This window comes from Gossypium raimondii, chromosome 9 (genome assembly GCF_025698545.1).
Source record: "Gossypium raimondii isolate GPD5lz chromosome 9, ASM2569854v1, whole genome shotgun sequence".
Classification (NCBI taxonomy): Eukaryota; Viridiplantae; Streptophyta; class Magnoliopsida; order Malvales; family Malvaceae; genus Gossypium; species Gossypium raimondii.
The window spans coordinates 47,250,211-47,274,591 of record NC_068573.1 but is presented as its reverse complement, the minus strand read 5'-3'; the positions used below and the strand labels follow the sequence as shown (position 1 = coordinate 47,274,591).

The 24,381-nt window shown below is 32.8% G+C and overlaps 2 protein-coding genes and 1 long non-coding RNA gene across 4 annotated transcripts; 2 read left to right on the top strand and 1 right to left on the bottom strand.

The window, feature by feature from the left end:
- LOC128032417 (uncharacterized) lies at positions 1-2,230 on the top strand. The gene is made up of 2 exons (XR_008188533.1): positions 1-64; positions 1,997-2,230. It is a non-coding gene; the product is annotated as an uncharacterized LOC128032417 (long non-coding RNA).
- A 10,206-nt stretch (positions 2,231-12,436) lies between these two features.
- Positions 12,437-16,317, top strand: LOC105800494 (protein SCARECROW). Its single transcript, XM_012631671.2, has 2 exons — positions 12,437-14,645; positions 15,670-16,317. Exons 1-2 carry the CDS (start codon positions 12,829-12,831, stop codon positions 16,127-16,129), a joined length of 2,277 nt encoding a protein of 758 aa, XP_012487125.1. The 5' UTR covers positions 12,437-12,828; the 3' UTR covers positions 16,130-16,317.
- A 1,857-nt stretch (positions 16,318-18,174) lies between these two features.
- Positions 18,175-24,266, bottom strand: LOC105800493 (probable galacturonosyltransferase 7). 2 transcript variants are annotated; one of them, XM_012631669.2, is made up of 9 exons: positions 23,683-24,266; positions 23,462-23,493; positions 23,179-23,238; positions 21,895-21,976; positions 21,748-21,797; positions 21,366-21,655; positions 19,970-20,321; positions 19,331-19,876; positions 18,175-19,089 (listed from the first exon to the last, which is right to left on the bottom strand). In XM_012631669.2, the coding sequence occupies exons 1-9, from the start codon at positions 23,828-23,830 to the stop codon at positions 18,823-18,825; spliced, it is 1,827 nt and encodes a 608-aa protein (XP_012487123.1). In that variant the 5' UTR covers positions 23,831-24,266; the 3' UTR covers positions 18,175-18,822. The 2 variants fall into 2 exon arrangements, with proteins under 2 accessions (XP_012487123.1, XP_012487122.1); XM_012631668.2 differs by having other exon boundaries at positions 18,175-19,092; positions 23,683-24,265.
- Between the last annotated feature and the right edge of the window lie 115 nt (positions 24,267-24,381).

Genomic DNA, 24,381 nt, shown 5'->3' with positions numbered 1-24,381 from the left:
TTCCCATCAGCCAAAAACGTCCTAAGGGTTTCTTCAAGCTGGTTTTTCATAATTTTTGCACCAAGTGAGTTAATCATTGCCTTTTTCTTGTAATTTTTGTATTTCTAAGACTTTTACAACTAGGTCCTATTACTAAATTCATTAGTTTTTGATTTTATGAATGAATTTTTAAGTTGCTATGAATATGTGCTGGAATTTTATGATGAAATTGAAGCTTTAATTTGTTTGTGAGATGATTTTATTACGTAATTTCAATAGAAATTGATTTTTAGGACCTAATTGTGAAAATGTTTGGAATCAAAGTCTAGTGCTGAAATTCTGATTTACAAAGGTTATAAAGTAGTCTAAAGTGATGGGATAAAGTGTTAATTGAGAAAAATCAGCTCAATTGAGAGGTTAATTGAGCAGGGATGAAATTATCATTTATTGAAAGTTTAGGGAAAAATGGTAATTAACATCATACACTAAAACAGTTTTGGACAGCAGCAGTACTCTAACTTTGAAAAATCACAAAAAATTGTATAGATCGAATTAGAGGATGAATAAAATATGAAATTAAAGCTTATTGAGTCTAGTTTCTTATAAAAGAAACGGTGTAAGCAATGGAATTGTAAATCATGAGATATAATAGATTTTGTGAGACAAGGTCAGAATGAATTCGGGTTCCCCTGTTCTGACTTTGGAAAATCATTAAAAATTGTACAAAAATGATTATGAGTTAAAATTTATATGGTTAGAATCCTTAATGAGTCTATTTTCAGAATAAACAAATGGAAACATCATCCAAATTCTGTACTATGAGATAATTAATTTTTAGTGAAGAGAGGTCGGAACTGTCGAACAGTGAAACAGGGGAAACTTTAAAGAATAAACTGTACTTATTGGATAAACCAAAAATTCTGAAAATTTTATGGTACAAATATATGTGAGTCTAGTTTCAGGGAAAATTAGCGGATCTTGATTTGGAGTTCCGTAGCTCAAGATATAAATAATTTAGTGACTGTGACTCAGTGAGACAGCTTTGAATGCACTACAAATAATAATGGAATTATAGAGAATGTCACATATGAACATGAAAAGTATTAGATTAATGATTAAATTTATTTATTTAGATCCGAAAAATTCAAATACGAAGCAAGATCGAGGAAAAGAAAAAGTTCGAGATTAGTAGATTTTTGGTTACGAACAAGTGTCGAGGTAAGTTCGTGTAACTTGAATTATATTCCTAAATGCTTGAAATGTTTGTTATTGATGTGAATATGATTTGGATGTTTATTGTATGATAATTGATGAAGTAATGATATTCTTGATGAAAAGAGAAAATAAATCTTGGTTGAATGAAAGGAAAATTCGATGGATCTCGAAAAGGAATTGACGGTAAAAGGATCTAGCCGGACGGGTGATCCTATTCGATATAGCCCTCCAAGAATATGTGGAAAATGGATTTAGCCGGACGGGTAATCCGAATTAGAGTCTGAATTTAGCTTTGGACTGTAATTGGATCCAAGCTCATTAGAGTAATTGTCGTTGCGGATTTAGCTTTGGACCGGTAATCCGACAATACTCGTGAGTTTATGTTCTGAGATTTAGCTCGACTGGTAATCCCGTATGAGGATGAGGTTCAGGAGTGTGCTCTTTGAAATGAAAATGTGCGCACATGAATATGAATTGACGGACCCGGATTTGTACACTAAAGTGTACCTCTGAAAATCCATCGAAATTCCAAGTAGTTCAATGGGATAAATATGGAAAAATAACAAGGAAATGGAAATCATGGAATTGATGAGCTCATTAATCATGGTATAAATTATTGATACATGGAAATTATTGGACTAATTTGAATGTTGAGTTTGTGCATGATAGGGGAATAATGTATGGAATGGGTGTATGAATGTTTATTACATTGTATGAAAAATATTAGGTAAGTATAATTCTTGTTACATGAGCTTACTAAGCACAAAGTGCTTATCTTGTTTCTTTTTCCCCTGTTTTGTAGTGTTAAGGGCTCGGAGGTCGGATTTGGTCGGAGACGCATCACACTATCAACCTCAAATTCTCGGTATATAAAGAAACTTTATTTTGGAAATCAATGGCATGTATAAGCTAGTAAAGTAGATGTTAATGTGAAAAGAATGTATGGTTAGCCATTGGTATGGCTAACAAATTTTGGTTTTGGCATGTGATGAGATTATCTTATGAATACAAAAAATATATCTTGAAAATATGTTGAAATGGATTGGTTGTGTTGGCTTGGTCTCGGTTTAAAATTTGCAGGGAGGATTAGATATTTATAAAGGGGTTATATTGAGTTTTAAAAAAAATCGGTAAAATCTGGTAATACCTCGTATCCTATTCCGGCGACGGATACGGGTAAGGGGTGTTACAGTATAAATCACTTTAATTGGTCTTGACTTAAATAAAATGGTAGTTAAAACTTTTATCAGACACCCTTTTGACCAGAGTTTAAATCGTGTTGACATCCATCCTTATCCTAAATATTGTATAAAAAATCGTCTTTATTGGATAATAGATATATTTTAGTTGGTTAAGGCTAAAAAAATTGAAATCCATAGATTTCAACTAACTCTAAGTGAATCTTTTGTAAGAGAAAATATTTGTTACATTCTCACTGGAGTTTTTATAGACTCCACAAGTAAAGTTAGGGATTTACGAGTGTTCTATAGAGTATAGTAAAATATTTAAAAAAGAGAGACACATTTCAAATTTTTAAGTTTGTTTATGAAATAAAAAAATGACATTACCAGTGTATCAAATATTAACCCTTTAGTATACTCTAAAATCAAATGGTATCAACCCAAACCTACTTGCGGAGTTTTTTTACTTCATTGGCGTGTATAAGATAATTACCTTTAGTATCTAGTGTGTTTTTATTATACAAGTAACATTAAAAATTTGAGGCGTATCTTTTTTAAAATATTTATTTCTTTAATATTTTACTATACCCTTATATAGAACACTTGTCAACCCCGACTCTTCTTATAAAGTCTGAAAACTCCACTAATAATATACCAAATATTATTTTCTTTTAATATTTCTTAAAAATAATTGGAATATTCTTAACTCCACCAACAATCGTACACCCAATAATTTTCCAAAATTAAAACCAATGTCTTTTATTTAATCTCAAGATAAATCAAATATGGGCATTCAGTTCAATTAGAGAGAAGTGATTTTATTAAATATTAATCTATAAATGCGATGGTGAACCTTTCATTCAATTTTAACTACACAAGCCGAGTTGGAAAATTTTAACCATATAAATTGAGTTGAGATTTTGTCATATATTTATATTTATTTATTTTTAATTTTGCAAATACAATCTAAGAATATACGGTAAAATCTCAACCACATTTATGAAATTAAGAATTTACAATGAACAAATAATTATCCTTAGTAATTATATATTTTTACTCCATTATTTTTCCCTAATGCAATTCAAAAAATTCAACAACTTAAACATTTTCAATATTTACATTATAACATAGTATATCATGTTATATAAATTAAAAACATGTAAAAGAAGAAGAAGAAGAAGTAATAATATGTTATATTATAAACTTAAAAGCGGATAGATACGAGCAAAATTCTAGCTTTAAGTATTGAAGTTTGAGTCCAATACATATTTTAAATAGATTTTTTTGTTCGAACTCAATTTTCTAATATAACATATTTATCCAAACCCTTCTGAAATTCAAATAGACTCTCGGACTTGAACAGATAACACTACCTATAAGCATGTATTAGGTTATATCTCTAATATCCTCCCTATTCCACCAATTATCAGGAAAAAACAAAAACAAATACAAAGCGATAAGAATGACAACGATGGACTACTTAGAAACTATGATCACATATCAATCTAAGCAATGAATAGTAAAGGAGGAGGCATTGATAAATAAACGATGAAAAAATAGAAACAAATTAAAAGGGAGAGACCATATATGGCATAGTAAGGAATTAATTGTTTTTTTGACAAATCTAAGTGAAAAGAGAGGCGTAGGCCCCCAAAAGGATCGCCATTTGACAGCCTACCGGAATTATGAAACAATATTGATGTGGGATTAATTTAATCAAATGCATGCAGATTATTATTAATTAATCAATGTGTTTTTTATGTCTATTTTATGATTTATGGATATTAAACTTTTAAAAATTTATGACTGTTTTTTTATAATGTCAATTTTTTGGGTTAACCCGAGTTTTTTTTTGTATATTATCACTGTACGTAACACTTATTAATATTGATAATGTTTTTAGATAGGGGTACTTCATTTCTTTTGGCCTATGTATTGAGCCGGATTCAACTTTATTGCGTGTGAAATTTTATATGGAAGCCGTTGTTGTGTTGCAAAGCCTCGAATGTTAAATCGTCTTTTAGCTATCAATACAAACTATCGGTTTCTGCATGAATATATTTGGATGGTGTATTTATATATTTTAACGTAACGCGAAATTCCACTTAATAGTGTCTACTACCCAGTGTCATGTGAGGTTGACCCCTACTTTAGGTGGCTTGAAATGACCATGCCTGTCTCACCTGTGTCGCTACACTTGACCCCTCCCTTTCCTCTATGCCAAAGATACGTAGTCCACTCCGCCCACACCCTCCCTTCATATCCAAATCCCAATCCAATGTCCTGTTTTGACACAATAAGACACACGCATAATTCTCCAACACCTCAAAACAATGATGTAAATATCAAAAACATCATCAATAATTCCCCCGATGCCTTTCTCTTCTTGTTCCTCCTTAGATCTTAGCACCCTAATAATATAATAATAATGCACTTTCATCATTGGATACTCATTACCAGTTGGGCTATTTTCAAATGGAACCAGATCCATCCTTTGTTCAACTTCTTGTTGATGAAATGACTTGTATTTGTGATGTTGGAGCTGAGTTTTTTTTTTATCGATTTGGTATACCATTTTCTTTGATATGTATTATTTTGGGTTTAGATTGTTGTGTATTGGGTTTTTATGGTTTCATTTATTTCAAAAAATTGAAATTTTGAACTTGTCAATCAGACTATCAAAAGGATGGCATATTTTGATGTTGTTTATGTTGTGAATTAAGTACATTTTGGATACCCATCTTTTGCTTCTGCTTGTTCTTTTTGCCGCGGCATGCATCAATTAAAGGTAAAGGAAGGGAATTATCCCTTGGATCACAGTGTAAACATAAAAAGGTTTAATTTCACTTAACTCCCTTAAACTATTGTTCAAATTTTTAATCGGTACCTAAATTCAAAAAAGTTCTTATCAAAATTTGAAGGTATCTATGTTCAGTTTAAGCATTAAATTCCTGTTCAAATCTGGCATAAAATATTTTTAAATTCCTGTTCAAGATGGACCTAGTTGTCAAATTTAAAATGAAGCAAAAAAAGTATAAGTATAAAAGTGAACTTAATTGTCAAGTTCAAGAACTAACGTGAACTTGCCAAGTTCAGGAGCCAAAAATTATATTATTATATTTCCTTTTCACAGTTATTAACAGAATAAATTTAAATGAATAACGATTTTCAAGTTTAAAGATTAAAATAGTAAAAAATTCAAAAGCTAATAAAAATTAAGTTCAGGGGCTAAAAATGATATTATTCCAAAAATAAAATAAGATTGAAGTGAAAAGAGAAGTGGGGCAGAGAAAGAAGGGTTTGAGATAGAAAAAGACTGATGCGGCTGAGATCTTTCATCGCAATCAGAGGGTGTGTGGGGGAATGTGCCTCTCACGTGTTGAAGTTGTAGTAACAGTAGTGGGGTTTGACAAAAGGACAAGCCTAATCGTTTGCCCCTAAAAGACGACCAACTTTTTCACGCCAAACTAACTGCTACTACTGTGGCCTTTGCGCCTATATGCCCCTCTGCCTTTCTTCCTTTTTTTCTTTCCCCTCCCAAATCCAAAATCTCCACCACCACCACCACGTTAGATTTATATATAAATTTAATGATGGTTTTGTTTGTTTTATGTAATAAATATTCGGTCCTCGTAAAATGGGAAGCACTGCCCTGTTTCTTTGCTTTTTGGGTTCGTTTGCAGTGTGCAGTCTACTTTTCAAGGATTTGGATCCTTCCTCCTACCCACTTCACCCTTCCAATATTATGCAAGATTTTTCTCTCTATTCACTCCCAACCCCAAAAAAAGTCTAACCTACCATCCAAAGCCTAGCTTGCGTTGCCTGGGTTGCTTCTGGGGATTCGCTCAGATAGGGCCGCTTCACTCCACCAAGGAATGTGAACCAATCACCGCTTTATTTAAAAAATCAGGGCTTAATTAATAAATTAACCCTTAAATTATACTTTAGTTTCACATTGATTTTGAACCTCATGACTTGATGACAATAATATTCACTGTTTTAGGTGTGAGTTCGAGTGGCGTTAATAATATTTATTATTTAAATTTTATCTTGCTATTATAATTCATCAAAAATTTGTTTAAACTATCAAATTTAACGTAATTTATTTTTGAAAAGTACACGACACCCAATCAAAAGTGTTATGTGTTACGAATCATATAGACTCATGGGATTTTAAGAGTAAACTAGTACAAAATTGATACTTTAAATATTATTTTGATGAAAAAAACTTTAAAACTAATTTGAAAATCATGAGTCACTTAAAGCTTATTACAAGATGAGTATGTATTATAGAGATTGATTTAAATTAATTATTATACTATTAAATAGATTAATTAAATTTCTATATTAATAAAAGAATGAAATAAGTTGAAATTCAAACTTTTATAATTTAATCTTATTTAATAATAGAGTTTAAACAGTCGTAAAGGACATGATAGTTACTTTCACCATTGTTCCAATTTTTTATTGGATACAATTATTAATCACTTATAGTCTCTCTTGTCAGCAACTTTTGTTTAAAATTAATTAATATTAATTTTTATATTTAAATTTATAAAAAAATCTAACTCAATCAAATAATTTCTTTACATTTTTCTCATATTTTATCTTAAAATTAACAATTCTAAGAAAAATTTAAGTAACAAACAGGAATAATCAAAAAAAAACTCTCCTGTTTGAATTATTTAAATTCAAATCAAAATAATCCCAAGTAATTTGATCATGACATAATCCAAATTTTAAAATGATTTGTATGTTTAAACTACTTGTTATTCTCTGGATAAAATACTTTTATGAGTTTGTGCTTAATTTTTTTTTTCAATTTCAAGTGGGTTCGATTTGATTTATTTTATTACTTTAAAAAAATATATTAATATATTTTTATAATGAAATTTTTATTATTTTTAAATTATGCTTGAACAAACTGACCTCAAGCTCAGAATTTCTAACAGGGTCCTTGATCCATGAACACTTTTACTCTACAAAGGGTTGCCATGAATTTAACCAATTAAGATAAAGTATAAGGAAAAAGAATCGATGAACTCCAAAGCATTAGTGGAGTAAACGTAGATAGATGTATAGGGATGAGTGATTTGTATTGGCAGAGAGTTACATGGTATTATTAGGTAATAATAATATTCATTGGGTTTGTATTTTAAAAGAACAAAAAAAAAGAAGAAGGGCATGGCAGAGAGTAGGTGGGTGAGTGAAATTTTTTTTATAAATAAAAAAGATTGATTTTGATGATGCCATGCATCTTATATATATATAATATGTAAAAAGCTAAGTTGAATGCAAAATGTCAAACACTAGGGTTGCAGTTTTGGGAACTGGGGTTTGAAAGTTGCTCCTCGACCCCAGTGCTCTTTGCTTTGCTCTTCCTCTTCCTCTCTCTGTCCTTTACTTCCTAACCTTAATGTTCTTAACTTTACCTTTTTTTATTATTTCTCTTATTTCTATTAATTTGATTTTGTATCTTTGTTGCCTAATGCAACGTGTGTTTCTATCCCTTACTATTCTCTGGTTTCTAGATTCTTTTTCATCCCCCATTCCCCACCTAATACTGATGTCGAGTTGGGTCGAACTTTTAAAAAATATGAATTTTTTTTATTTTTTAATAGGATACAAATTAATATTTACATTTATTAAATATCAAGCTTGATTGCCGTTGGATTAAATTCTATAAATGTAATTTTCCTTTCTGTGCTCTTTCTTTATAAATGTAATGTTATTATATAATAGTAAAGGGATGATTAAAAACAGCGGTGTAGCCTATGGTAATGTTTGCCATTTTCCAATAACATGGACAACTGTGTAAAGTTTCGTTGACTATTTGTAACTATTAATGGATTAGACAGGGTTAACCCCCCCAAAATACTGAACCTGGGGAATGGATTTTATATAGAAAAGAGAAAAAAACAAAGAAAATATAACCCACTATTTAATTATTAAATAAATAGGACAATGTGTAGTGATGTTCCTATTTTTATTATTGTACCTACTGTTTTCTATAATACACTAGAATGTGTAGATTTCATTTATTTCTAAATATTACCGGCATTTATCTTCAGAAAAAAAAACAACAACTTTGATGCTTTGGATTTTATTGGGGCTATTATTTTTAAAAAATCGAGGTAGTGTAAGTATATTTTTATTAAAAATTAAAATCAAATTGGATTTACTGTAGAGAAGTGATTAGGGATACCACCTCATCTCGTATTCCTTTTTAAATATTTAATGATATTTTAATAATTTTTTTATGTTATTGAAATAAAATTTAATAATTTTTTAACTTGAGTCCCAAACTTCGATTCTAAAACCCTAAGTTAAGAGCCTTGAACTGAACCCTAAACCTTAAATCTTGAATTCTAAACTTGACGTTTTGGTTCAAGATTCATGGTTTGGATTCGGGTAAAAGAATATAACAATTATGTATCAATGACATGGAAATTTTTATTAAAATATCTTTAAATATTTAAAATAAATACAGAATGACGTGATACAATCCTTTCTTTTACTAAAATACTTCTCTTTGGATTCTATAATAATTTCTTTATAATTTTAATTATGATATTTTAATTTTATAATAATTCAGAATATATGTTTCTTTTAGTTTTGTAAAATTAATATAATAAAAACATTGCTTAAATTTTGAGATGGATTAAAACAAAACTAATTTCATGAATGTAATGAAAATTAGGATTAATGTATTAAATAAAATTCGAGAGAGATTAGATTTGGATAAATAAATAAAATCAAATCAATTCACAAAATAAATAAATAAAATACACCTCCCCGTTGTAGTTAGGGTCAAGTATCTGATTAATCTTTCAAATAATGAAAACTTGTTTTTATTTTATTTCAGTCCATATCTTTTCTCTCTTACCATCAAATCTATAAGCTAATTGGACCATAAAGTAAACGAACAACAAATTGTAGATGTTTCATTTTCATGTATGATAATGATGGTAGTCTAATCTCTTTTTTATTTTTAATTAAACTAAAAAAGGACACTTATTCTGAAATTATTAAATTAAATACTAAATAATAAGAGGAAAATTAAAATTGTCTAACACATGGTATGCATTTGCAAATCACCCAAACCAAATCATATCATAAACTATATTGTTAAATACTTCCATACTTGTTTCATTGTCATGTATGATAATGATAGTAGTCAATTGCTAGGGATGGATAATTATTTGATCCAGTTTTTAATTTTGTTAAAGGTATAAATTTTAAAATTATAAATGAGTTTTGATTTAATATATAAATTATTAGATTAATGTTGATTTAGTGCAATTATACACATAGAATTTTATTTATGGTTCAAATGTATATATGGAGCTTTAATTTTATTAATTTATACACATTTAAATAAATGAATACATTAACTTATTGTATATTGGATAAATATTTGTGTCTAATGTCGTTGATTTATGAAAACTGAATTAAATCAAATCAAAATTTTATGTATAAAAGCTGTACAACATTAAAATTTATACATAATATTGTACATTAGACCAAAATTTATTAATAGTTTTGAGATATATCCCTCTTCAAACTATTTGTGACAATTCAATCATGTTTCTCAACATTTCTTGCATGTTAATTTTAGATTTTATTTTGACAAAATGACTTTATTTTGAGGCTTTTAAATATTATTCGCTAAAATTTTAATTTTTTCAAAAAATATATTTAAATTTATTTTTCAAGTAAATAAATACAACTATTTTTACATCATAAAATATTCATAAATTAATCATAAAATAAAAATTTATACTTTTTAATTGAATTGTAAATTAAATTTAATAAATTAAAATTTTAAAGGTATCTATTTTGTTTTAGTGTACTACTAAATACATCATCTTATTTGTGAAAGAAACAATGTAAAATAGCGAAAAAAATCAATAAAACTAACAATCAACTTGATTGATATCGGCATTGTTGCTAATATAAAAGGATATAAGTTCAATTGTCTTTGAAGCGCATTCTCCTTTTATTTATGAATTGATGATAGGTTAAGGATAATTATAGACATTGTATCAAAAATATATATAATCGCAACTTCAATAAATTGGGGTGATTATGATGAAGATGATAGTAGACAAATTGGAAAGTAAAATGGGTCACAAAATCCAATAAATTGCATTTGAAAAATTAAATTTTAGAAATAGTACATTCAGTTTTTTTTAAATTTGTATTTTGCATATTTAAAAGTTTAATGATATTTGATGTGGAATGTAAAATTTTATATAATCAGCGCATCAGATATGAATTATTATTTAAATACATAATATTAAATTATAACTTATAATATACATTTTATTATTAGAATTTATATAATAAATAACAAAGTTCCGAAATTACATTTCTATGATATTCTATCATGCGATATATCATATAGTGGGTGCATAAATTGGTGTCTATTTTGGGCAAAATTTGTTGACATTCACAATAATACAAGTAATTCTCATAAGTGGGAGTTGACTAAATAAGGCTGTACATAACAATGTAAAAGAAAAACTGTTAAAAAATATTTACATTTACATTTTATTATAAATTTAGTGCTATATATATATTTCATGTGTTATTATTTATTAATTTCAAAACGTACCTTACATTATTTATTGCATGATATTCTTAAATTAATCTTTGTATTTTAAATATGTAATTTCTATTCATGTGATAAATTTTTTAATTACTATGAAGAATTTAGTACAAAAACAGTTATTCGAGAAATTACAAAATAAATATTATAACTAAAATCCACACATAAAAAAATTAATAAAATTCAAATTTAATTACCCAAAAAATAAAAATTCATCCATATCCATCAAAATCAAAGCTTCATTGGGTAGATACCAAGAATTTGGAACTTTTTGCGAAGCTATATCCGTTTGAGTTTTCGTGACTTAATATTACGCATATATGATTTAATCACACATTTAGCAGCATGCATATAAATAAGTTTGGAAATTGTTTTAAATGTGAAATTATTATGTATTTTTATTTAAAAAAAGGGTTTGGTTTTTAATAAATTATCAAACTCAATAAATGCATGTAAATTCTTAAAAAATTGAATCAATATAGCCTCGTAATCAAACATAATCTTGGTTTTGATTGTTTATTTTTTTTTGGAAAGTGCTTTTTTTTTTTTTTTTTACTTTTGTTGTTTTATTTCTGGATTCTATAAGCCAAGTATCGGTGAGAATAATAAAAACAAGGACCAAGTTGTCGTATAAATAAAATTACGAAGTTTTCATTGTAAAATATTCAGATAAGGTTGTCAGTCATTGTATTCCAAGACTATTCACTTAACCCCTTTGCATACCCTAATTTTGACTAATAGGCTAGTCAATTCGTCATTGAACCTAATATGATTGGACCAATTTGATGGAATCCAATTGGTTTCAGTCAACCAATTTGGTTATCTACTTGGAATTCCATAACTAGTGATCAAGGAAAAGGAAAATCCACAACTAAATAGTTACAATAAAAATAAAAATATTAGTATAACCTTAGCTAGAATAAATCAAAAGATTATTACTTATAATGGGGCTTTTGTTTTTTTATTAATTAACTATAATGAAGCATTAATTAAAATAAATTGGGAGCGAATTCTTATTTCAATTTGAATAATAGTTTAATTAATTTGTTCAAAATAATTTATAATTTCATGGAAATGAATTGCTTTTAAAAATATGTTATAAACTAATTATTTCATTTTAATGGATAAAAACTAAAAAATGTACATGAAATTTTAGATTAGTGAAATTAATGATTTAATTATTTAACCTTTTATTATTGATACCATTAACCTAAATAATTTACCATACTGGTTTATTGGCAATAAAATTGGTTTAGTTATAGAATTTATGTTTTATAAAATTAAATACTAATTTATTTAAATACTAATTTTGGTATTAAAGATTTAATGATGACCAATAAGTTTTAAATTATTGATAAAGTAAATGTTAATTAATTTTTATATAAATATAATGATAGGCGAAATACCTGATGGTTGAAAATAATAATTGCATCGGAGGCAATAAATTGATGTACCCACCCCCAGCAACCATTCTCCCTCTTCTTCATCTATACTTTCTTTTTAAAATCCATCATTAATTCCTTCATTTCCTTTTCAGTTCAGATATCAAAAAACTTACAAACATCCAAATCCAACGGCGTTTCATGCATTTAATATATATATTGGCCTTTCTTTATTTTTTCTGGGTTTAGCATAAAATGTCGTGCTAGCCTAGCTATTGCAGTGAGTGAAGTGAGTGGAATCCCAAAGCCGTTGTTGTCCCAATTCTCCTACCGTCTTCTTCTTGGACGACCTTTCTCCTTCACAACCCCATTTTGTCATAAATATAGTGTACTTGTTGCAGAACGGTGTATTATTACTGCTTGCTTTTGTTAGCTGTATGAAGAGGAGTGAAATTCATTGATGTTAATGGCCGCTTGTGATTTGGTAGGTGAAAATGGTGGTATTAATGGTAGAAACAGCAATGATGAAAGCCCAATGAGGAGCACGATGAGGAAGAGGATGGCTTCCGAGGTGGCTGATTACCACAGGTTTCCTCGTCGGACTCAGTTTGTTTCTGATAACAACATGGCTTGTTCTTTCATGGCGGCCACCGGTGCTAGTAATAACCCTAATCCGCTATTCAACTACTCCACTATGAATATGGATAATGTTAACACCGTTGTCCCTTCTGCGAATTTCGCCGCCTTGACGTCAGCCGGGCCTGCTTTTTTATCTACGACTGCTTCTAACTTTTCTTGCGTCGACGCCGTGGGTACTAATACTCCCCAGCCGCCTGCCGTGTGTGGGTTTTCGGGTTTGCCTTTGTTTCCACCAACGGAGAGGAATCGGAATACCGCCGTCGATTCCGCCGCCGTTACTGCCACGTCCGTGAATACAACCGTCCCTGTCTCTTTAGCTCCGATCTCGAATTCTATGGATGATAGTTCTGCGACGGCGTGGATTGACGGTGTCATACGGGACCTTATCCACACTTCCTCTAACGTTTCCATTCCTCAGCTCATCCACAACGTGAGGGAGATCATTTACCCTTGCAACCCGAACCTTGCTGCCCTTCTCGAGTACAGGCTTCGTTCCTTAATGGATCCGCTTGAACGGAGAAGGAAGGAGGCGGCGCCGCCGCCATTGCATCTGCCGGAGGTCTCGTTGGCGAGACACCATAGTCAGCAGCAACAACAACAAGGCTCCTCTGGGCTCACGCTTAACTTGGACTCCGCCATAGATAGCCTCCCTAATTACTCCTTGACCGAACCCTGCGCCATGAATCAGTACTTAAGCTGGGGAATAACCCCACTTCCCATCTCTTCTAACAATCAGGTTAGCAGTAGTCCTTCGGCGACTACACCACCGGTTCCGTCGTTAAATCAGCACCACCGAGCTCAAGAGCAACCATTGGTACAAGAAAACACCTCCCCGGTGGAGAAGACAACGGCTTCGACGGCGACGGTAGGGACTACCACAACGGCACCGACGTCGACCGTTGAAACAGTCCAAGCATGCAACGGTAGAGACAGGAAAGAGGAGCTACGGCAACAGAAGAGAGACGAAGAAGGGTTGCACCTCTTGACTTTACTCCTGCAGTGCGCCGAGGCGGTTTCAGCTAATAACTTCGAGGATGCAAATAGGATGCTGTTAGAGTTGTCCCAACTGTCGACGCCGTTCGGAACTTCGGCTCAGCGCGTGGCAGCATATTTCTCGGAAGCTATCTCGGCTAGGTTGGTCAGTTCTTGCCTGGGAATATGCGGTGGGCTACCATCAATCCCGCCGAGCCATACCCAAAAAATGGTGTCGGCTTTCCAGGTTTTCAATGGGATAAGCCCATTCGTTAAGTTCTCGCATTTCACAGCCAATCAAGCCATACAAGAAGCGTTCGAAAGGGAGGAAAGAGTGCACATTATAGATCTTGACATAATGCAAGGCCTGCAATGGCCTGGACTGTTCCACATTCTCGCTTCCAGACCCGGTGGCCCACCGCACGTCCGCCTCACCGGACTTGGAACCTCCTTAGAGGCCCTGGAAGCCACCGGTAAACGTTTATCTGATTTTGCAGACAAACTGGGAATACCATTCGAGTTTTGCCCCGTTGCAGATAAAGTGGGTAACTTGGAACCCGAGAGACTCAACGTCAGCAAGACGGAAGCCGTGGCGGTTCACTGGTTGCAGCACTCCCTTTATGACGTAACCGGCTCCGATACCAATACACTGTGGCTGTTGCAAAGGTGACTAACAGCATCCTTAATTACTTGCATAAATTTTCCATCTTTGTTTTACCATTGCTTACTATATTATTACTAATTAACACATAATTATTGGTAGATTATCATCCTATACACAAGCTTATTGTTAGTGCATCAAATGAGCATCCATTATTGATATTGATAATTAAGATACACATGCATTAGGCCAGGATCTCAAATTCATTCATATGTCCCTTTTAGTTTTCAGGTCTTGGATCACTTTTTACATATAAATAGAAGCTATTTTGTTTGCATGTATTCAATGTCTGAAACATCACTGGCCAGGCCATGAGACTGCATCTTCAAATATGAAATATATATAATGGGTTTATAATGCTTTATATTCAATAGTTTTTAAAATAAAATATAAATGTTTTTGTTGCATCGAATATAAATATATAGTTTAAAATATTTTTTATTTAAAAAAGCATGTTTTTGTTGTTTTACTCATGTTAATAAAACCAAAGCACTCTCTGTCTGTCAGTCTGTGTTGTCCTCTTCATTACAATTCTCTTGTTTTACTCCTGTTATGAATATGAACAATATCACATTAAATAATTTTGGTGAAATATTGTATATAATGTAGTAATTGAGGGTTTTCAATGATTTTTTTCATGAGTTTTTAATTTATAGTATAGGTCCATTTAATTTACCATCGGTTTTCATCTAAGTTACAACTTTTTAGTTTCATAAAATGCATTAGTGAACTTTTATCATCAATGAATTAGATCACTTATGTTAATTTCATTTACGTAATTTTAATGGAAAAATTGAGTCAACATGCATTTGTGACCTAACATGATATCCCAAAGTTTGTGTTTAAAACGTGTAATAATTGAAAGATTTATGTTCGATATACATATAGTGAATTTGATGATGACATGTCATAAAAAAAATGAAAGTATGACATGTTATAGAATTGTATATGCATCACATACAAATCCTATAATCTAATAGTAAACAAATCAACTTATATGCACTAACACATGCGGTTGTGTTTGATCAGATTGGCACCCAAAGTAGTGACAGTAGTAGAACAAGACTTGAGCCACGGTGGGTCATTCTTGGGAAGGTTTGTGGAAGCCATACACTACTATTCTGCCCTGTTTGATTCCCTTGGAGCAAGCTACGGCGAGGAGAGCGAGGAACGGCATGTGGTCGAGCAACAGCTACTTTCCAAGGAGATACGGAACGTGCTGGCACTAGGCGGTCCTTCCCGAAGCAGCGAGGAGGTCAAGTTCCATAACTGGAGGGAAAAGCTGCAGCAGTCCGGGTTCAAGCCCATTTCTCTAGCCGGTAATGCTGCCGCGCAGGCCACCTTGCTATTGGGAATGTTCCCTTCCGACGGTTACACCTTAGTCGAAGACAATGGCGCGCTCAAGCTTGGTTGGAAAGACCTTTGCTTGCTTACTGCTTCTGCTTGGAGACCCTTCCATGCTACCACTACCACAGCTCTACACCGTTAGCTTATTTATTTTCCATTTTAATTTGCAATGCAGCTAAGCTATATATATATATATTTGTATGTCTTTTGACTTATTTGAGGAACGGTACCTAATGCCTGAAGGGATCCCACTGTATTATTATTATGAGATTATCATAGGGTTTTTTTTCTTTAAAAAAAATGAATTTGATATCGTCGTTTAGTTTAGAAGTATTTATTGTTGCTTTCAGGGTTTTTGGTTTAGGAAAACGTATGAGGTGTCCCACTGTCCCTTGCACCATACTAGCATAAGCTCAAGTTAAAATTTCTATTTCATCATAATGGCAATGTTTTGGAAGCTCTATGCTTTTCATTTGGTAATATAAAAATGGAATCCACATGACAACTACTAAATAAATGAAGATGGGTGTTCAGCTTGTTTTGTTATATCGAAAAGGAAAAGAAAAGAAAAATTAAAGGTTATCAATGTTATGTCATACTCACTAGGCCTGCCTAAAAATAGGTTCAATTGTCAAAACAATGATAATCTAGATTATACTTAAGTTTTAAATTTAAATTTTGTAAATGGAGAAAATAATATTATTTTATGTTTAAAGTTTTGTTCCAATTTAATTGAGATGTAATATGATTATCGAATATAGAAAATTCATACAGTTTGAAAAATAAAATTTGAAATATAGGTTAAGGAGAAGAAATTTTTCCTTATGTGAGTAGGTGTAAAAGTCACAAGGGCACCAAACATGTGCTACATTCTCTAGCTTTCTACAACACATATTCTCCCAACTATGGCACCTTTTTTACTATTATCGCTTGACATATCTTTAATAGCCCATTGTTGTTCTTTCAAGCTTTCCATTTACAACCCTAAAACAAAACCACATTTATAATATGATACTATCTGTGACAACGACACCCATGTTTTTTTTTGTCCACATCTCAAAATATCATTTTGTTTTCTCCTGGGTAAATAATGTATGAATATATGGATTCATATATCTTTCACTTACCAACATCATTGAATACAAGATAACCCAACAATTGCAACAGGTGTGACTGCTTCCTAGTTAGTCCTATTGATTATGTCCATAATCCAAGCATCATAACCCACCGATGTAAGTTAAAGAGTCGCCTGTTTTTATCGTCCTATATGGTTAGTGTGTAATACGATCACCGAACTTCCCTCGTGACTGCCATTTTTAACCTCACCAATTGATTAATATAATTACCTACTTGCCCAAATCCGGTTATTGAATGCACAAGCGAGTAACCATATGTTACGAAATATGCCCTATCGCAAATCTAATTATCATTCAAAGAGAAAATGATTTAGGAAAAGTCAAATTTTTTTAAGATAAGCCTTTGAGATGTCATTCAGCAGAAGTTGACAAACCCCTCAACGGTAGAAATATTATACTTAAGGTGGACATAGTTCAAATCCCACCAAGACCAAGTTATTAATATTTCCTTAACGAATGAGACACTCTCACTTTATGAACCATTTCCTTGATGAACTCTCCGTGAAATCGAAAGACATAACTCAAAAATAAAATCAAACAAAAATACCCAAGCACAATACTTCCACCGTTAAAAAATCCACCTGTTACCGTCAGCTTCAAACAGACGACACCTTAAAAACCCCTCTCAATATATTATTCACACATTATACACACATTATACACTCTACTGGGAGAGTGGGCTATAGATGCGAAGGTCGCTTATAAAGCACATATTTATTTTCAGAAGGATAAAAACCATAAGAACAATCTTCACTTACAGTACATATAGTTCCTCTCGTAAATATATATATATATATATATATATATTCCTCTAAAAGATAACCATAATAACACTCTTCAGTTCAATGATCCTTGCTGCCTCACTCTATGAACTACCTTTGGTATAGTTACTAATTTATTGACACGTTCTCCTGTGCCAATCATGTACATAGTCGGACGACTTATGATACCCCGCTATCTTGTTTACAGTCCTAAGTATATGATTCTATGTTATAATGTTACGTGTTCGGAATAAACTGCAATAACATATAAATAAATAAGGAAAGCAATGTGAGTAATGCATCTCTGTGAAATCAGCTAGCATTACGACAATTACCTGTGCATTGAAAAAAAATCCAAAATCAAATAATACAAAGAAAAAAAATTTTAATTGGAGGCTTAGTTAGTTGGACCGTTTTCCTTACGATCTAAAACAAAACAAAACAAGACAAAGAATAAAAATAAAAAATGAAATAGAAAATCCAAAAAATTTGAAGGAGCATAATACCACTCCATGGATGAATGCATTTTCTTTGATTGAGAATGGCGCCATTGAATTTGAATGCAAATCACGCCCTTCTCGGTGTATGATTATTTTGTCAAGGTTTCTCACATTAATTCACTGTACCACACAAAGCTAGATGGAAGCAGACAATGAAAGAGGCTACCTCTCCATTTGCCAACAATCACTTCAATAGCCCCCCGAAATCCATCTGTAGCCACCTCCAGGGAGTCCTTTCTTTTATTTTTACTGAAAAGTTTCAGAATACATACACATATATGCACCCATCCAGGTCATCACAGCTATACTTTTGTTGTTGCCATCTAACACCCCCTTCAAAATTCTCTAGCTCAGTGTCAAAATTGTCAGCACCTTAGTTCCCCTTGAGCCCTCAATTTTCTAAGGATTCAGAGTGTGTCAACCCCACCACCGGCCCATTTATGGATTTACATTGCACTCATTTAGAAATTGATTTTCAGGGTTTAGAAACTTTCTCCAGTATACCTTATATTTGGGAATTCCCAGCTCAAGCCAAGGTTTCATATTTCCATTATAGTGTAACACTGCAGCTTTCTTGATGCTTTGAGTGCTAAGCCCATAGTCATGACCAAGTCCTGATAAAACCCAGTCATTGTCGAGCGCATAGATTAGGTCCTGAAAAGTAAGCAAGCTTGCAAGCGCAGCTGATCCCTCCTTCTTGCTGACCTGCTGTCATCATAACAAATAAGAGTCAACACAGCGATTTTTCATTGTTTAACAGTTGCAGCTCTGCATTGTTCTACGTTCTATGTCAAAGACACCGTAGCAAAACATAAATATACTTAAAAATGGATTTAGGATAGAGGTTAATTTCATAGAGTCAATGCAATATCAATATCAAATTTAAACAGTGTTCTGCACAAGTAATTGAATGAGAAGAGATATTATCAATATAAGATTTACTTACCTCTTTCACCAACTTCCAGTAAGTTTCAGAAATGCCAAGCTTTCTCCACCTGGCCAGATCAATTACGTTCAATCCGGACATCCAAGTGCATGAGTTTTTGTGGAAGCTGCTTTCACCCAAATAACTCCTCACCTGACCCAATCTGACAGAGCAAATTTGGATGGCACCCATCACTTTCTGTCCCATGTTAAGGCTCCAGAGTGTTGACAAGTCTTGCTGGACAACAATATCATCATCCAGAACCACAACTTTCTCCAAGTTTTTGAATATCTCAGGAAGAAGATAATGGGAATGAGAAAAAATAGATATATATTGTGTTCTGCTATGCATTGCTGATGCGTTATTGATACCATGAAAGGAAACTCGAAATTCTGTAGGTAGGTTTAGGTGAGATGGAGTGGCTTTATCGTAGTAATCTGGAATAAAAGGATCAATATTCAACACCTCAACTACAGCATCCTTAAATGTGTTCCCGAGGAACCAATGTTTCATTGCATAGTAATTCTGTCCATTGGTCAGCACATGAAAAACCTGGTTCATACTGTCCTGAAATATTGCAGGGTAACGAGTCAGTCTCACCACTAGAATTCAGGCATAGCAGAACCATGAAATGATGTTTCAAGAATAACTAAGACATACTCTTGCATGCATAACAGTTGAGTTTATTACAACTGTTGAGGCAATAACATTAGTGGAGAATATAACGTAGTGTTGCAATGTGGGATCAGAGTATTTCACAGGCAGCTCTTGATCAAATGAATCGTCTCTGAAATATTCGACAGTTAGTCTCATAGACAGGCAGTGCTGGCTCTTGGGCATTGTCTGGACTGCAAGTTGGTAAAGAAATGCACTCTGCTTCATGTGAAAATTAGCTTCATCCTCAGTTAGGTCAAATATTTGTCTCAATTTCTTGTCAACATTATGACAATCCATAGTGACTGATTTGGATTTGGCTATTGTAGCTTCCATCCTTTCTGACTTCTTTTGAATCCTGATACAAAACCAGTAAAAAGATTTGGTGCTGAAGCAAGAAATATGAACATCCTAGCTATTCAAAACAACAAAAAATTACGGTGACCCCTATTTATCCGATCAATCTGCCAAAAGGACAGAATTAGAGAGAGAGGGAGAGGGGGAAGGGGGGGGACAATAAAATTGTAGGACTTAAAACACAATATTACTCACGACGATATTGAGGCCACTTTGTGATATCTTTAAGATCAAGAATTCATAACGACAATTTCAGTTAAACTGCCTATCATAACAAAGAACTAAATAAATCAATACTAAGCTATGTTACTCAGACTCAAGTAAGAATGTTGGAGGCTCCTTGAAGGGTCATATCTCCATCCCCATGTCCAGATATGTCAGACACAGGAGTTGGACACATCTTTTCCAAGAAAAATGAAGAGTTGAAGTAACATCTAAGAAGCTAGCTCCAGTGTGCTGAGGTCATATCAAATCACCAGGAACCATGAAAGGAGTTACAGAAATATGATACAGGTCTATCAGATGCAACATATTAAAATATCAAGTGAACAAAGATATAGCCCCCAATTACTAAAAGCATGATCTAAGTAAGCTACAAGATAGAGTCCCTACTCCTGGATTAGGACAAAAGTAGCATAAAGGAGAGAAAATGAACAAACAGATCTGAATGCAAAAGGACAAATTGTCCACATATCACCTCTGTTAAAACTGAATACCATTTTTACTATTTCCGGATTCAATAAAATGTCCAGTTTCCTTAGATGGAATAAAATTTTCCAATGTTTCCCTTTGGTGAGATACTAACTTAAGGTGGCCCCTCTAGTTTTTATGAAACTTGAAGGGTAATACTTATAAAGGACAAAATACACCGTTCCAAGAGCTTTATGCTATAGTGGAGGTTCAATTTGAAGTGGAGTACAACATTTTATTGTAAACTAACATTTCTAGTCAGTAAATGGATCAAAATCCTCATGGTATCAAACCTGGAGTAGTTGGCCCTATTCATGGAAGTTTATGAAGTCATGAAGAATGTGCAATAACTTACTCTGGTGGAAGATCAGCATCTGTTGTACTTTCACTAAGGACACGCTCTAGTTCTTGAATATTTTGTCTCAGATCACGAGTCAACGTGTTCTGGGCTGGGATTTTGGCAACACTAGGATAATATGCCCTGGCTACGAAAAGCTGGTCCTTCAATTTCTTCACCATGGAATCTTTCATGTCTTCCCTATTTTCTTCATGCCAAATGCAGTAGCTCCCATATTGCAACTCACATAATCTCAAACCTTCATTAATACCACCTTTCATCCCTGCTTTATCACCATCTCCACTAATCTGTGAGAGAAAATAAAAAATTTGAGATGTTATATATGCCACTAAAAGGACTTACTTAATAGCATGTAACAAACTTTTAGCAATATGCATACATTTCTTTTGCTGAGTGGTTGCAGCACGACTTGAGGAGGAACTGGAGTACCTGTTGAGTATTTTCTTTTTTAAATCAAACTAAAATCTCATAAAAGGGAATGATTAATTACCCGAGGCACAGTTAAGAAAAACAAGTTCAACCAGACCTTTTTTTTTCTGACTTTTACGTGTGGCATTTGCACTGCTGGTTTCATTTTTAGCTTCATTTACATAGTGTTTAAGAATATCCTGAAGTGAAAAGGAAGAGTTAAATGCAATATGTATATAGTCGTAGGCTACTGCAGTATGAGCAAACTACATGCATAAGAGGTATTTTTATAAGCCTAGACAAGAGCCACAGAGCAGTTAGAAATTTAGAATACATGTAACTCAATAACATAAAACATAAAAGTTCAGTACTAATTATTAAGGTGCTTAATTGATAACTGTAAAACAGGTTAAGGTATTCAAATTAGATTACAAGTTAATGGATAAATGGAGGACATGCTACTGCAAACATGTCTTCATATACAAGAGACTCAAACTCAAATTAAGGGATTAACTTTAAAAATGATATAAACTACAAAAAGAGAGTGATTAATCCAATCTCTTAATCCCTGATAAGTAGTGAACATATGATGATCTAAACCACAAGGTGTTTAGTACAAAGCCAAGAGAATATACTAGCAAAGCTAGATGGTACCCTTAGGCCATGTCTTTTTTCTTTCACACCCAACAGTTGCAGCATCACGATAGAGAATACAGAGTTCTCACCAAAATTAGAAAGTAATTTCTCCGCACAATTAATGACATCATCGTCTTTCACCTTTATTTAACTCCCTAACATTCTTAGAATCTTATTTTCTTTTCAAATAGAGAACAAAATATAATTTTATTCTATTTGAAAAATGACTGAATAATTACATTCTTGCTCACACAGTTCAAAAGCTTGTTCATTTCATTTTTTTTTAACACACTATAAAAATACCAATCAAGTGGTGAAAAGCAATTTCTATTCTACCTTGTCTCATATGCCTCCAATTAACTAAACAAGGATTTAACTTCATTTTCCATACTCACTTCTTTTAGCATAGTTCATGGATTGCACAACACAATGTAATAATACCAATCTTATGTCAATTCCTTGACCATATCATCTACAGCCTTGATGAAAAAAGAAATTGTGAGATATATAAAATTTGAAACTAGGAGAAGTTTAGATGCCCGCATGCATTTCTTGTCTTACATCTTAGTAATTGGTAAGAGACTCAGTCAATGGAAAGGATATAGCCACTTGACCATCATTGTATAATTTTGTTACAACAACTCAAGCATCATCAACACCAATCATATACGTCATTGGCAAGTGCAGGTGAGGAAAGAAAAGGAAAAGCACATCATATTTAATCAGAAACAGAATACACGTAAAGGAGCATCATGAAAAAACCGACCTTTGGTAGAGTAGGCCCTAGTTTTCTCACAAGGTTATCTACATGGTTTGAACGATCCCCCTGTCAGAAAAATCCAAAGCATGAAATCATTGTGAAAATTGATTAGACCATTTTTCTAGTTTAACTTGATGTTTCTTTCTCATTTGAATATAATAATACATTGGCATTAGAGAATCAAGAAATAAACTGATTTAAGCAGCGAGAAGTGATAAAGAAAAGGAAATTGAATGAAGATAAACGGAGTGAAAGCCAATAAAATGGAAAGGACAAGTAAACGACTTACAGAAGTTGTAGTATGTGGACGAGGCACAAATCCTGCAGGCACAGGTAAAAGCGCAAATGAAAAACGAATAAAGCATAAATGCCTGAGTACAATCAGAGATCTGGTTCATATGCTAATAAGAAAGGAGAAAAAAAATTTAGATCTACAAATCCGACTCCGATCGCATAACAATAACCTTGTAAAAAAACAGATCTAAAAGAATAAAGAGAAAAAAAAGGCACCAGCAGAGTGAAATCCATTGTGTAAGCCAAGCAAGAATCCAAGGGGAACCAGCATTGAGAGGACCACAAGGAAAAGAACGCCAACGGCCAGAAATCTCCATCGCCGCTTCCCGGGACCAACTCCTCCACCGCCACCGCCACCTTTCATATCCTTCCTTCCTTCAGTACAATGATTATAATTGTAATGTGGAAATTAAAACCGCAATTCGAGTGGAAAAATGCAGAGAGATGGCGTGGCGTGCCAACTATTTGGTTTCCTTCGTCAATTTCGTGTTGCCTCCTCTCTCAAAACGAGTAACAGAAACCGCTAAATATTGTGGTTTTTTCCGGTATCTGTGCGCGGCGGTTTTTTTTTCTTTGTGATCTCTGATTTCAGAAAAAGCCGCGGTGGTGCGGTTGCTGAATTCACCTCGTCGTCGACTCAGTCTCGTGTACGCATCGTATTACGGTATTAGTACGAAGTAATGATAAGCCCAAATAGGCTCGAGTTAAAAAAACAGATACTCACAGCAGCAAGAGAGAAAGAAAGAGAGGCCAATGCCAAATGGCAACGAAACTACTTGCACGTGGTAGATTTCTACATTACCACAATATTGGTTTTAATATTGGTGGTACCATGTTCCATCTTCCCAATTTATTTGAAATTGGTATACTTGGTATAAAAAAAATGGCTTAAGCAATTATTTAACCTTCATTTAG